Below are 15,037 nucleotides of genomic sequence, written 5' to 3'. Positions count from 1 at the left end.
AGTTGCTCCGGGCCTCACTGAACAAGCAGCAGCTGATTCTGACTACACTTGCTTAATTTAATTCACCTGTTTAAGAAGCTAAATTGTTATGTATTCTATGAACCAGACATGTCCAATTGCTGCTATTTAAAGATGTAAATACTTGCAGGAGCTGCAAACTGGCCAAATCTGCACTGCCCAGGAACTCTTATGTGAAAACAATTGGAAAATAACCATCCATCCTGACTAATTTCAAATATTTATTTTCTTTTAAAGATTATCCTTTTAATAGCATTAATTTACAGTTAGCTTACCTATGTTGTATGCTTACAAATGATTTATTTTCCAGCATTTTCAGACAGGTGCCATTGTTTATAAAAAACTAAGATTACAAACCTAAATGTCAATTTCCATGTAGACTGCATTGTAAGAACTGGCAAATAATATATACTGTAAGTAGTAGTAGTATAAAGCACTAGGCCTCATTCACAGGGGCATTTTAGGCCTGGTTCATACCTATACAGGTTGCAGGTTGCATATTCCAACACATTTTTGATCCATTGAAGTCTATTGAACCAAATACTAGAAAAAAATCCCTGGCCCTTTCCATAAAATGCACAGATGTTAACATGGCCCATAGGAAACCATGTTAAATGATGTTAAATGGACTGTAGTGTGTTCCTGGAAAACTGAAAATGCACAACAAAATGCATAGGTGTGAACCAGGCCTTAATATGTGCCCTGTGCAGCACACAGCGCATTTCAGGGTATTGTGACATCTATGTGGATGAACTTGCATCCACAACGACGTAAAATTGGGAGTATCGGTTGTGTCTGTGCAGTCAATGCCTTTCAATTGACAACTACAGGACTGTCAGCACAGGAATACACGCAACACCTGTGCAGTCCCGTGCCGGTAAAACACAGCCCTGTGCGGTCCATGGATTAAGGGGTATATGCATATTTTCCAAATAAAAGAAAGGTTTTTGCTCTTGCTAGAGGGAGCTAAAAGATCCTGTGTAAAACATGTGCCTAAAGTACATTTATACACATTTATATTGTGGACACATGTACACGCCTACTTACTGTCCAATGTATGTGCTGCAGGCAGGGCATATATGTCTTATAATTGTAGGAGAAAGTGGACCTCACAAAGAAGTCCTTGGTGGGGAATTTACGTTCCTAATGCTGTAAAGCAAGAGTACTAATGCTTAGACACTTTGGGCCAGATTCAGGAAGATTCAGGTAGAATTGCGTAAATCCGCGGCGGCGTAACGTATCACATTTACGTTACACCGCTGCAAGTTTTACAGGCAGGAACGACGGCCATACTTTAACATGGCAAGTCTAAATATAAGGCAAGAAATAGCAGCCGTAACTATACACCGGGAAAAGCCGACTAGCGACGACGTAAGAGAATGCGACGAACGCGTGTACCTTCGTGGATCGCCGTAAACAGCTAATTAGCATACCCGACGCGGAAAACGACGCAAACTCCACCCAGCGAGCGCCGAAGTATTACACCTACGATCCGAAGGCGTACAAAGCCGTACACCTGTAGGATCGAAGCCAGAAGCCGTCGTATCTTGGTTTTAGGATTCAAGCTAAAGATACGATGCAGCAAATTTGAAAATACGCCGGCGTATCAGTAGATACGCCGGCGTATTTCAGCTGTGAATCTGGCCCTTTGCTGCTAAATAAACAAATTGGGAATTATCTTTATTGGACTCACCACAAAGCTTCATTTCTGCTATTAGTGCTGCTTGAGAACTGGTGCCTCCCCCTTCAGAGACTTTTGTGGGTCCTAATAACATATACTCTATGTATGGTAATCCTGAGACCTCAAGACCTGCAATTCAAAGCTGAAAAAAAAATACTTCTACTTTCCCCCTACAAAGTACTCATGCATGAGACTTTCATTGCCAGGGTCACGTGTATCCATATCCCTACCGGTAATAAACTGCCTCTGGAGAAAAAAAAAAACATCCTAAGTTAACCATGTTTTGGGTAGTTTGCAAGAAACTGTTTTTTTTTTATTCTGACGCAGTTTTCTTCTTGATGGTTGTACTAGTGACAGGTAAAGGTCATTATATTCAGTAAAGCAAGCACGGATGGGCAAAACCCAATGGAACCTGTCTAAGAAAAGGATAAGTCATATCCTGAGTAATGGAAACTTGGCGTGCCTGTTTCATTATCCATGTCATCCGTTATTTTGTTTGAAAAGCCTCTGTAAAAGTTATATAGCTGAAATAAAAATAGTGCTTGTAAATTATAGTAGACCATGCTGTACTTAGACTGCCATAGCTTCCTACACCTGAAATGCTCCAATTTTTATTTGTCTATTGATTCTGTCCATCAATGAAGAAGCTCTGGGAGTATGGGAAAGTGAAACACTATTAAAGAGATGAGGCTTTAGTGAAAAACAATGGCAGCAAGGCTAAGTATTTTCAGTCTTTTGGTTGTACAACCAAAATATATTGAACATTTTTAAAAAGGCTGCAAATAAAAAAACAACAACTTGGAAGCCCATAAGAAGATGTTTTGCAAAAGCATTTTAAAATATAAAAGATAACTTGTGGTAGAGGGAATTATTACTAACAACATACGCTTTCAACATTATCAAAACATGTTAGGTTTCTTTTCTTCTAAAGCATGCTACTATATTTCTAACATTTTTGAATTAGTAATTCTTCTTTTAATGGACGACCCCACCTAAAACCAGGTATTTAGGTTTCGTTTATATAAACTGCATTGTTAAAATACCCCTTTTGGAAACACAAATGTGGTACCCCACTATTTTTTGTTTTTTTCCTTGAACCAGGATTACTACATTTCTGCTTGAGCTGGTCTCTATATGTACTGTAGCTATCTGGATTGGTGACTCCTCAGCACTAGCTTTGCAGATAATCTTTAGATCTCCCACTGGACTGAATATGGCAGGGCTGGGCTGGAATGGGACCTTCAGGCACTGGGCTCTGCATTGTGGTGCACTTCAGATCTGTACATTGTTATCTAGAGAGCACTCTCCAGGTCTAGACCCCTGTCTTTATAGATTTATTTTGTAAGGAGCATCAGAAGTTGACTTTATCGGTTTATTACAGTAGAGGTTAACACTGAGGGACAGAGCGCTGACGTATCACACTTACACTGTCCGTGCTCACTTTCCTGTCATTCAGCATTGAGGAAACACCCCACTGCTGCTCCTGATTGCAAATTACACAAATCAATTTTTTTTAGGTCTACCCATTCAGTATGCTAGCTTTAGATGTGAAGCTATGATAAGGTATCACCCCTGCCCATGCACAAAGGGTAAGAAGGGTATGGTGCTGGGTGGATTGGACTGATTTGTTGGATTGAAATCACCTTGACACAGTTCTGCTGTCATGGGTGCCTTCAGCTCACAATCCACTAACAGTTCCAATGCTTTCGGCAATGTGCAACCTAAAGGGCTTGACACTGATGCCCTGGAATTTGACCTCTGCTTGGATCTAGGCCATCCTTCGACTCTCTTATAGCTTCATTGGGAATTGCCCTCTACTCGACTCCTGTCCTAAGCAGAACTTCATGTTCCAACTTTGTCTGCAATTTTAAATCCAGGCATGGAAAATTGGCAGGCAATTGGACCTGGGGTAATGGTATACCCAGATGGTGTTCCAGGACCTGTTTTACAAGTGAGGGATGCCAGATGTGGCTCTCCTGGCCTCCAGGTTCAACAACAACTGTCAGGTTTGTCTACAGGTACAGGAATGCACTGGTAGAAACATGGAGTGCTCTGGTGGCTCCATGGGATCAGTTCAACCTGATTAATGCCTTTCCTACCTTGAAACTTTCTTTGTTTGCTCCACAGAATTGAGATGGAGGGCATTCCATTGGTCCTCATAGCTCTCGATTGGCTCAGGTAGCTGTGGTACTCTGACCTAATCGGACTCCTGGCAGACGGTCCAGACGGACTCTTCAGTATGGATCTTGTATCTCTAGGATTGATTTACCACCCTATTTCAAGGCTGCTGACTTTAGCGGCATGGATGTTGAAGCCCAGCTTCTGAAAAACAGAGGCATCCGTGAATTGATGATTCCCACTATGCTAAACAAAATTTAGAAAGCCTACTTCCCGCTGGGTCTATCACCACACATGGAAGGCACACTTTACTTTTACCCTAGACAATTCCCTGTGGGATGTATCCTAGCCATTCTGCAATGGGGCTTGGCCCAACAATTTGTTCCTCAGCACCATCAAGGGTAAGATCTTGGAATTTGCTATTTTATTCCAACGACTGCTAGCCTCCCACACTTTGATAAAGACCTTTGTACAGGATGTTGTCTATTTGACTCCCTGTGGGCTTCTCCATGACCCCCCGAAATCTCAATTAATTTTTTTAGCACTCCAGAGACCACCATTTAAACCAATCAGGAATATTTCCCTTGCCTCTCTCATCCACATGGTTATGTTCCTTGTTGCAATAATTTCTGTGAGGTAAGTGTCTGAGATAGTGGCCTCATCCTGTAAAGAACCCTTTCTGGTCTTACATAAAGGCAAGGTGTTGTTGAGGCCTAGATCTTCCCTCTCAAGGTAGTTTCAGCCTTTCACCTCAACCTCAGTCACTGCTTTCACTAGAAGCACAAACTCTCTGCCGCTGTTGATGGTCTTTGTAAAGGGGGACCTACACCTCATTCTTCCATTGCTCAGTGGCTTATGCAGATCATCATTCAAGTCTTAGGGATCAGTTTACACACTTCCACCAGTTCTTTTTGAACTTTTCAGCACCATGCTACAGTTTCTCAGACTTCCAAGTCTGCCACCTGGTTCACACATTCTCTACATTTTTCCAGATGGATATTCTGGCCTCATTTAATATCGGCTTTGGCCTTAGAATTTTTTTTAGGTAGCTCTTTGAGCTGCAGGCAGTCTTTGTTTTTTTTTTGTTTGTGGACCTGTTACTGTTTTTTTGCTGTTGCCCACTGTCAGCTGGACTGCTTTTGGACAACCCGACAGTCTTTAAATTCCTCTGTGGCTTAATGAATGAGAAAGAAAATGGGAATGTTGTACTTATTCTAAACTTCATTTTTTGGCATTAGGGGACACAGGTCCCACCCCTATGTGTCTATGATTATGCTCCTAGCACTGCTTTTCCACAAAACAGAAAAATGCAGAGACAAAACTGTGAACCAGATAACTTATTCTTCTACTAGTAACCAGCTGCTATAAATAATTCTAAACACCTAAGTGATATAAAAAAAAAAAAACGGTGCTGTGATTATTATTTTTGTTTTATCAGTTTTCTAGTGATGTTACTTCTTGGAATAGAAGATTCATACAGATAGTTTGATCTGGACTATAGCTTAAATTTTGTTCCAGTTTTCATATATATTTCCATTTGTTATCAGGGATGTCCACTTTTGACTTTCCTGTACCACATTGGAATAAGAGGAATCATCTTGGGCCACACATAAATTACACTATCAACAAAGATAGCTGATGAGGAGAAAATGTCTGGCAGATTACAAATTAATGATCACTGATATAGATAATGTATCGGAGTAATAAAAACTACATTTTTTGTAATATTTATTATTAAAACAGTAAAAGAGGGCAACCTAAAACGAATGTGATATTTGACACGGTTTTTGATAAACTAATACTGGTTGGATGGATGGAGTAACAATTTTAAAGGAATCCTCAAGATGCTCATCTACTTTGTCTCATCTACTTTGGGAAGATAAAACTTGTAGATACCCTGTCAAATTTGCTTCAACAGCATGTGTTAAATCAAAATGTTTGGGTATATTTACGATTTTGTGTTGGGCCACATTCATAGCCATCTTGATTGGGCACCCCTGTGTTACATTATTTGGAAGATTTTTGTGAATCAAGATTAGCTTATCCTGTAGTTACTTTGTTGGTCTGCTGTAGCTTCTCTTTAAAAGTTTTTGTCATATTTTCACATTTTTATTTTTATTCAACTGTTACATTTAGAATATGATACTTATTGCAGTTTGTCGATTTTCTACCCCATTGCATCAGCACATTTGTCAGATAATATATGTTAGAGTTTTCCAAGTTATTGAGTTGATTGTAGGTTCTTTCTTTAGAATGCCTTGATTTAGCAGTCCCTCGGCTCTAAAGCACAGGTGTCAAACACAAGGCCCGCAGGCCAAATCCGGCCCTCCAGGCCATTTAATGTGTCCCTCGCACCTCTCCTGCATCTGCAGGAGATCTCCAGCCCTCCTCTAGTCCTCCTCCAGACCCTTACTTTCAATCAATGCATCCAGATTCTTCCCAGCAGCAGTATAAGGAAAGGGGGTGCACTGTGATGTAAGGGAGAGTGGGGGACTCAACTTCTGATGATGGGGTGACTCTTGACATCTAATGTAAGGGGATGCACTGGACATCTAATCTTACAGATACAACCGGCCCTTTTGAGGGCAATCATTATGCTGATGCGGCCCACAATGAAATGGAGTTTGACACCCCTGCTCTAAAGGATAAGGGTAGGCACCTGAATAGTTAATCATTAAGTATAATTTTCTTTTATACCTTCTTCTAACAGGAGAAATCACTACAACAACCCTGTTGGATCGCGAAGTAAAATCAGAGTATATCATAATTATCCGTGCAATGGATGGTGGTGTAGGCCCCAATCAGAAAACAGGCATAGCTACAGTAAGTACATTTGTGATTACTAATTTTTCATGAAGTTTAAAAAAACATTTTACAACACTTTTGGCTGATTTTTTTACATGGACTAGGCTGAAATTTCTCAGAGAATTAAATAATTTAAGTGGTGGATTAGAGTTATGTCAGAGAAAAAATTGTGCAACGCCTAGGAAATTTCCTTTTAGGCGTCACCAAAAATATGTTGCCTCACTTTCTGTTCCTGTAACAACTATAAAAGTTTGACTTTTCCATCACTTTCTGTTCCACAAACAAAGGCCACCATGACAAAAAGGATGGATCTCCCCAGTGGGACACAGACTAATAAAGATTGTGCAAAAGCCATGTTAGGTTGCTGGTTCAACTAGACCCGGGTTTTAAGGACAATCTGGATGTGTGAAAAGTCCCCAATGCATTGGTAGTCAAAAACATCCACATGCACATATGTAGGTAGATTCAGGTACATTGGCCTTACTTTAGGGCAGCATAGCCTAGCCTGTTTAGGCTACACCACCGTAAATTAGTTAGGCTAGTAGTGATTCTAAATCAACTTACCTGCTAATTTTCTGCAGCGTAGCCTAAAACGAGCGGGCGTAAGGGCGCCTAATTCAAATTGGTTGGAGGGGGGCGTGTTGTATGGAAATGAGGCTTGACCTCAACGTTTTTTGATGTTTTTTTACACTGCGCATGTGCCGGGCGCCTACATTTCCCAGGGCGCATTGCGGCTAAGTACGCCGTATGGGCCTATTGATTTCGACGTGGACGTAAACGACGTAAATCCCAATTCGCGGACGACTTACGCAAACGATGTTAAAATTTCGAATTTCGCGGCGGGAACGACAGCCATACTTAACATTGGCTTAGGCGGCCTATCTCTTACGGAAACTACGTAATTCGACTGCGGTGGCCGCACGTACGTTCGTGAATCGGCGTACAAGCTCATTTACATAATCTACGCCGGCCGCAATGGAACCGCCACCTAGCGGTCAGCCAAAACATTGCAATCTAAGATAGGACGGCCTAACTCTTTCTGAATCTACCTAATGGTATGTCCAAAACTAGACTTTATTTCTCATGTGTTCATAATCAAACCAAACAAGCAGGGAATGCCCTTGTCCCAGCCAATCATATGCAAGTAATTAGGTTATACAAGTAATATATAGCAATCTTCTTTGTGCCCTGCAGATATCTAATGTCTACTGCAGCTTATCTAATGTTTATGTTCTTTGACTAGGACATAATAATATAATAATATTGCCAAGGTTCCTGGCTTCTCCTAGAAGCTCAAGGATACATTTTCATACAAGCATTAATCACTAAGGGGGAACTCTAACAAGCCTTATAATGCATTATTAGTATAGGGGAACTATAGCCTATCAATTATTGATATCTATGGGGGAACTCTAACCGCCTTTCAAGCCATACTTCATACAGCTCTCAACCAGTGGAAATTGTGGGTGCGCAAAATGACAACAGCTGACTTTGTTCATTGCAAATAGAAATGAGGAAAGTCACCAGCACTGTTCTTTTCATTGTTTAATTGTGAAAGAGTTGTTAAATGTAAAAAGAAAACTGCCAATGTTTTGGTACCTGACAAGGTTCCTTTCTTAAAGTTGTAGTTATTTATATAAAGGATAAGGATAGGTCCCTGAATAATTAATCATTTTAGCACAATTTTCTGACAATACAATGGTATGCAAAGCATACATTGTACAACATACAATGGAAAGCAAAGCATTACCTGCAAATATAGCCCTCCAGCGCAGTGCTGTCTCGGCTCTCCCGTCACTTCCATATTCACTGGTCTTTTTTGTAGGCTTCGTATGTTTGATTGCTTGAATGGCTGGGCCGCAGTGACATCACTCCCGTGCATGCACACAAAAGTCACTTCACCACAGCACACAGAGCGGGTCATCAAATGTGGTCTGAGCTGCACATGCGCACACTCAGATCACGTTATCACTGACAAGCAAGGTGGACATTTGTGACAGAAGAGACCTCTAGGCTAGGGTCTCTTCTGTTATATAAGAAATCTGCCTCTCAGCAGGTTGTAACATTTTGACTTCACTACTACTTTAAGTCAACATAGATCACTACAGTTTCTAGTAATAAAAACCTGACTGGGGTTATAATACTTCCTTCTTTCCAAAATATAAAAAGGTTATGGCTTTACAGAAATGTTGAGTACATAGTTTTTAGTCAACATATAAATGACAAAACACCCCAGCAGGGCATACAGATAGAAATAATCTCTGAAGTATAGCCCTTGAATTGGTCACCTTGAATTTAGGATGAAGGTGTTGTCATAGACTAGATTTTGAAATCAAACATATTAAACTGTAAACCTCAATTATGTGGAACATTGCAATGCTATAAAGTGCTGGAAAAAAATGTGTTTTATGGAGTGGTTAAAAAAGAGCTTAGAGAAGTACAAACAAGAGAGAAAAATTCATTAACATTTTGGCCATGTGGTTTCAGAGTGGGAACACACAAGTTTTCTGGGATAACCACAAGAAAAAGAAAAAGGGTAGGCAAGAGAGACCTTTATAGTGTAGTATTCATTCAAGTATGGAGCATAAGATCATTGGGTAAAAGTGTATAATTATAGGTATAGTATAACTTACATCTGTCAAATTTGCAAATGACCACAATCTAATAGCAAATGAAATCTGTAGTATGCACTTGGGGAAAATTCATCTTCATGCAGGCGCAGAAATGCCCAGGGGAGCCCAGTCCTAGGTCTTTTTGAGGGACATCTGGGTAGTGAAGTGTCAAAAAAAGAATTGTGTATTCTGTGACAGGATTGTTTAATATGATTTTGCAGACATGCGAGGGATGAAATGTGCTGACCACTGTAGTCGTGATGAAAAAATATTTGTTTTGTGACAACATTTTACTTCCTCAGACAAAAGGTGTTAACACAGATTAGCTTGTAGGCTTGATGCAGAGCACTCAGCAACGAGCATGGCTGTGCCCTCACTACTGAGTAATCTGCATCCAGTCTACAAGCTAATCTGTGTTACAGATTACTGTGTTAACTGAAAAAGTGACACGTTGTCTCAAAACGTGTCATTGTTAAAAAAAAAAAAAAATTTTAAGTGTATTTTGTGCGTGTACTCGAGAGAGGAGCCGGACTGCAGGAGTTGGGAGTAGGCAGGCCTCCCCCAGAGGCAATCTGCCACCTTTCTCCATGCCCTGGGTGGCAATGGCGGGTGTGTGAGGGGGTTCTCCCACATAGCCCGCCCTACCTGCTCCGCTTTGAAGCCCAACGGGGCAGAGGGACTCCCTATAAGGGATCTAGCCCGCTCAACCAGCCCCGTTAGTCCTTCGCCTCTCTTTTTAGAGACCGCATGGTCAAAGTGCGTGCATGTTAACCCAATTTCGAGTGCGTGTAGGTGTGGTGTTTTTTGTGGGAGGGGGGTGGGCGTACTAAGCGCAAGTTAACCTCGCATAGCACACCCACCTGGAGCCGGGCTGAGACCACCAAACTCAATTCACATGTAGCCGAGCCCCGGATCCGAACCCCTAGCTGCAGAGGTGAATGGCTTGTCAGCGCAGTGCCAATGGCGTTGATCCACCGCAGCTCCAAAAAAAAATATTTCTAATCATCAGCACAGTAGCTAAGTGATTAGCATGTCCGCCTAGCAGCACTAAGGTTTAAATCCCAATCATGGCACTACCTGCCTGGAGTTTGCATGTTCTTCCTGTGTCTGCGTGGGTTTCCTCCGGGTACACACTTAAACCCTTCCTTGCCCCCTAGTGGTTAACCTCTTCCCTGCCAGTGTCATTTACACAGTAATCAGTGCATTTTTATAGCACTGATCGCTGTATAAATGACAATGGTCCCAAATTTTTTAATTTTGCCCTGCTTAAGTGAGTGATTCCAATGCTATGATCCTAGTATACATCCCTTGCCTACATGCAATGGAGAGAAAATATGACTTACCTCTAAAGTATCAATTTGTAGACTTTGGAAAATGTTAATGGTCCTGTTAATCTGTTTGATTTCATTAACACTCACCATCACCACCATTTGGGTCATGTCTCACCAAAACAGCTCAATCTTAGTGGAAAATGTTGTCTACAAGGGAGTGTACATCACTGCTATTCTAAAAATGGGATTGAAAACATAGCATTTCATCTACTTGATTAAGAGGTCTTCATAAAATGATGCTATGCACAAGATGTTGCACACCAGCAGCAATACTTGCCAAGGACTCATCAGTAGCTGACTGGTGTGTCAGCAACACACAATCTTAAAATCTCAAGACTATTTGGACTGCTGCTCCAAAGACAGCTTTCTTTATTAGATGTCAAAATGTTCATGAAATGCTCTGCCCAAACCTCAATGGGCCTTTTCTTGACAGAATGAGATGATGAAAAAGGCAATTTAATTCCTGTCTCCTTACCAGTCCTCACTATATGTTACACTGAATATTTTCATTATGGCTTTCAATCTGCTCATCCAGGTGGAGGTATTGTGATTAGTAGGCTAAACATGCCTGATCTGACTTCCCTCTGCCTTTTCATGGCTCAAACTATTTTTGGGGAGGTGACTGGTCCTGGGTCAGCATTGTTTAGAGACTCAAAGGAAAACAATAGTTAGTTTAGGTTGGAGCAATAGCTGTACTCTGAGACTACTACACACCAAAGCAACCTGGCAGGAAGATGTATTGCCCACCTCTTGTACACAGTTCTAGGTAGATTCAGAAAGAGTTAGGCCGGCTTATCCGTAGATAAGCCGACCTAACTCAGAATCTACGCCGACTTATGTTTAAGCGTATGCTCAAACAGAGATACGCTTAAACATATGTAAGATACGACGGCTTGTGCCGTCCTATCTTAGATTGCAATATTTCGGATGGCCGCTAGGTGGCGCTTCCATTGCGGTCGGCATAGATTATGCAAATTAGTAGATAGGCCGATTCACAAACGTACGCCTGGCCGACGCAGTACTTTTACGCCGTTTACGTAAGAGATAGGCCGCGTAAAGTTAGAGCTAGGCCCTATTGGAATAGTAATGTCAAGTATGGCCGCCGTTCCCGCGTTGAAATTCAAATTTTTTACGTCGTTTGCGTAAGTCGTCCGTGAATCGGGATTTACGTTGTTTACGTCCACGTCCAAATCAATAGGCCCGTGCGGCGTACTTAGTCGCAATGCACACTGGGAAATGTAGGCGCCCGGCGCATGCACAGTTTAAAAGAACGTCAATCACGTCGGGTCAAAGCATATTAACATAAAACACGCCCCGTCAGCCGAATTTGAATTAGGCGCGCTTGCGCCCGCCGCATTTACGCTACACCGCCCTAAGTAAGGAGGCAAGTACTTTGAGAATACAGTACTTGCCTCTCATACGTAAGGCGGCGTAGTGTAAACACGCTAGGCTACGCCGCCTTACAGTTGCGCGCCCCTACCTGAATCTACCTACTAAAGTTTTTTTTTAAAGCGAAGCTCCACCCAAAAGTGGAAGCTTTGCTTGTTCGCACCCTCTTCCAAGTGGCATTTTTTGGGGGGTAGCGGATACCTGTCAAAACCAGATACTTGCACCCACTCCTGAGTTAGAACGCTGCGCAATGATGCAGCGATTTTTAAAATTTTCAGGGTGCCTCCTAGGGCTTTGTTCTATCAGGAGATGGATTAGGGACATTGGAACAAGGGGAGGATTCTGAAGCAATAATTCGAGATTTTCCTAGCTTGTGACGGAAAATATTAGTTATATGAAGACAGGAGGCGATTATCTTATGCATTATCTTTCTTTAATAATGCCCACAGCAGAAATACAATTCTTAGTGAATTTGATCAAGAAAAAAACTTTTTAGAACAAACTACAAGTCCCAGCAGCCCTCTGGATAGGACTGCCAATCACGTGTCAGGTCCGCAGGTATATAGAGGGCTGTCACTTTGAACTCCTCCTCTTTCTTGGAGCGAACTAGCCTGAACCTGGAGAAAACTGGAACTCAGCTCGAGCTATCCTTCCGACCACCGATGAACCGGGCCCATTGGACCGAACAGGTAGGCATCCCAACGGGGAATAACAACTGTCATGGATCTTAAGATATTAAAGTGTTTCTACTTGACATCTGTTACACAGGAGAGGGACATTCAATGCAAGGACACCGGCTATTGAAATGCTAAGTGGAACCAGCTAGAGAAATACCTTTTATTGTGCTCTGCAGGCTAAGAGCGGGTGTCGGAGACACTCCGTCTGGCTAAAAAAACTATGGATTGAAGGTTAATTGAATCTAGAATGTATGTGTGAAGATGTATGTGTTTATTGTTCTAAAGGTCAGAAGCCTCCTGTCAGCTGTATTGAATTAGCATTCTATTGTCTAAAGCAATGTAACCTCTCAGAGGTAGTAATTAAGTAGACCGGGTTATTGTGTACATTGATTACCCCCTGGGGCTTCTGTCTCAATACACAAGTCTTTCTATCCAAGCTATTGGACCAATCCCTGTTGACAATTTCAAGTCCTCATTTGCATGGTCAAGGAGGACTTGAGTGAAGACTGGATATACTTTACAATTGACCAATAGGAAAGCGGTTGTTGGGAGTGGGATGTTCCAAAATTCTGTATAAAAGTGTGCTGTGTACTTGAAAATAAAGAGTCCTGTTGGAACTTACATACAGCCTGCCTGGTGTTTGTTCCTAATGGGTCTGAACGGCACATAGCTGTAGTTCGGACCCCGGAACCTTGGATGACTGGACCATCAGACGTTGCAATCTGCAAGCTGACTCACTGGTAGCAGAGGAGTGTCGGGAGAGCAGGACCTGGGCGAGGAAGGATCTCGTCACATTGGTTGGCAGCGGTGGGATTTGCTCTCCAGTTACTGGGACAACTCCAAACCACCACCATGAATGACCAGCTATGCAGCCTGGAGGAGAACCATGCTAAAAGACTTGCTTGAGAGCTGTGGAGGGACCGGTGGGAAGAACAAGGCCACCCTGATCATTGCGCTAGCCGAGATGGATCAGAGGGATGGTGATGCAGGACCCCGGTCAGTTGAAGACTTGTTCCAGCAGCGAGTTCAACAACGGTTGGCATTATATGGTGCTAACCCATCAGAGACGGCCATACAGAATACTATTAGAGACCTCCAGCTGCAGGAACAGAGAGCACGAGAGCGGCAACAGAGAGCACGAGAGCGGCAACAGAGAGAACGAGAGCGGCAACATGAGCTGGAAATCGCCTACAAACAGCTGCTAGACTCCGCTCAGCAGCAGGGTGGGGCTCCCTTTACATGGGACTATGAGGAAATATCAGCTGACAGTGATGAAATCCTGGCTGAAGAATCGGCAATGTGGCAGAGTAACAGTGGGCTTTGCCAACCTGGCCCTGTAGCTATGGGCCCGGAGGTCTTATGGCGGATGCAGCAAGCGTTGACTGACCTTGATGATCCGGTTTCTGCATGGGATGATTTTGAATGGAGGAATGTGCCTGTCCAGCAGTCTGCCAGTGAATCAGCAGTGGAAAATCGTGAGCTTGCCATTCCCAAAGCGGAAGTACTGACCGAAGGGCCGAGCTCTGCTAACCTCTGCTCAGTACCCATAGCATCTTCTGGGTTCCATGGACAGGAGATGATGAACCTCTATCCCCAGACACCAGTTGTAGAGACATGGGATTTGATAGACTTTTCTGCTGAGGAAGAACAACCTGGGGAGCCTCCAGCAGAAGAACTGGTATCAGGGCCAAACTTCACTGTGCTCTGCCCAGCACCAAGGGCAGTATTTGTGGAATTACAAGGAACTTCCTCAGCTGAAGCACTGGTCACCGGACAGAGGGATCAAGACCTCTGCCCCACCCCCGTGGCAGTTCTGGAGGCTCAGGGTGAGAAGATGGCGATCACTCCCCAGCCACAGATTACAGAATGTATTGACTGTTCAGAGGATGTTATGGATTATGCACCCCCAGCAAAAGTGCTGGCAACAGGGCAGAATGCTAGCCATCTCTGCCCAGCATTGGGACCAACTGTGGCGTTCCAGGGAGCCGGGGCGGTTGGCCCCCCTCCCCAGCAACAAGCTGAGGTAGTAAAGCTGTTACTCCCAGCTGAATCACTGGCAGCAGGGCAAGATGCTACTGGCTGCTGCACACGACTACAGCTTGAGCGGATATCGGTGGATGGGACTGTGGTCTCCACTCACAGCAACCCAGCAGAAGAGCTGGCAACAGAGCAGAGTGCCCCAGGCCTCTGCTCTCAACTAACAGGAGAGGGGGTTCCTGTGGTAGTGGATGGGACTCTGATCTCCACTGACACAACCCCAGAAAATGGTGCGGCACTGAGACAGGAGGATGTCGGCTTTGCTTTGCAAGCACCGGGGGATTTTCACCTAGCATCAGTGGATGGGACTTCAGTCTCCACTGGTGTACCTCAGGAATGGTGGCCAGTTGGCCCAGATCCACAACAGCA

The 15,037-nt window shown here is 43.2% G+C and overlaps 1 protein-coding gene across 1 annotated transcript in view; it reads left to right on the top strand.

Moving 5' to 3' along the window:
• The window catches only part of LOC120910430 (cadherin-23-like), a 245,796-nt gene that overhangs the window by 57,828 nt on the left and 172,931 nt on the right, over positions 1-15,037 (top strand). The window contains exon 8 of the mRNA XM_040322190.1: positions 6,528-6,640. Within this exon, the coding sequence (XP_040178124.1) occupies positions 6,528-6,640 (113 nt within the window). The remainder of the gene's footprint in view (positions 1-6,527; positions 6,641-15,037) is intronic.

Source organism: Rana temporaria, chromosome 8 (assembly GCF_905171775.1).
Source record: "Rana temporaria chromosome 8, aRanTem1.1, whole genome shotgun sequence".
Lineage (NCBI taxonomy): Eukaryota > Metazoa > Chordata > Amphibia > Anura > Ranidae > Rana > Rana temporaria.
Note: the sequence above shows the minus strand (reverse complement) of the source record. Positions and strands in the feature narration are given on the sequence as shown.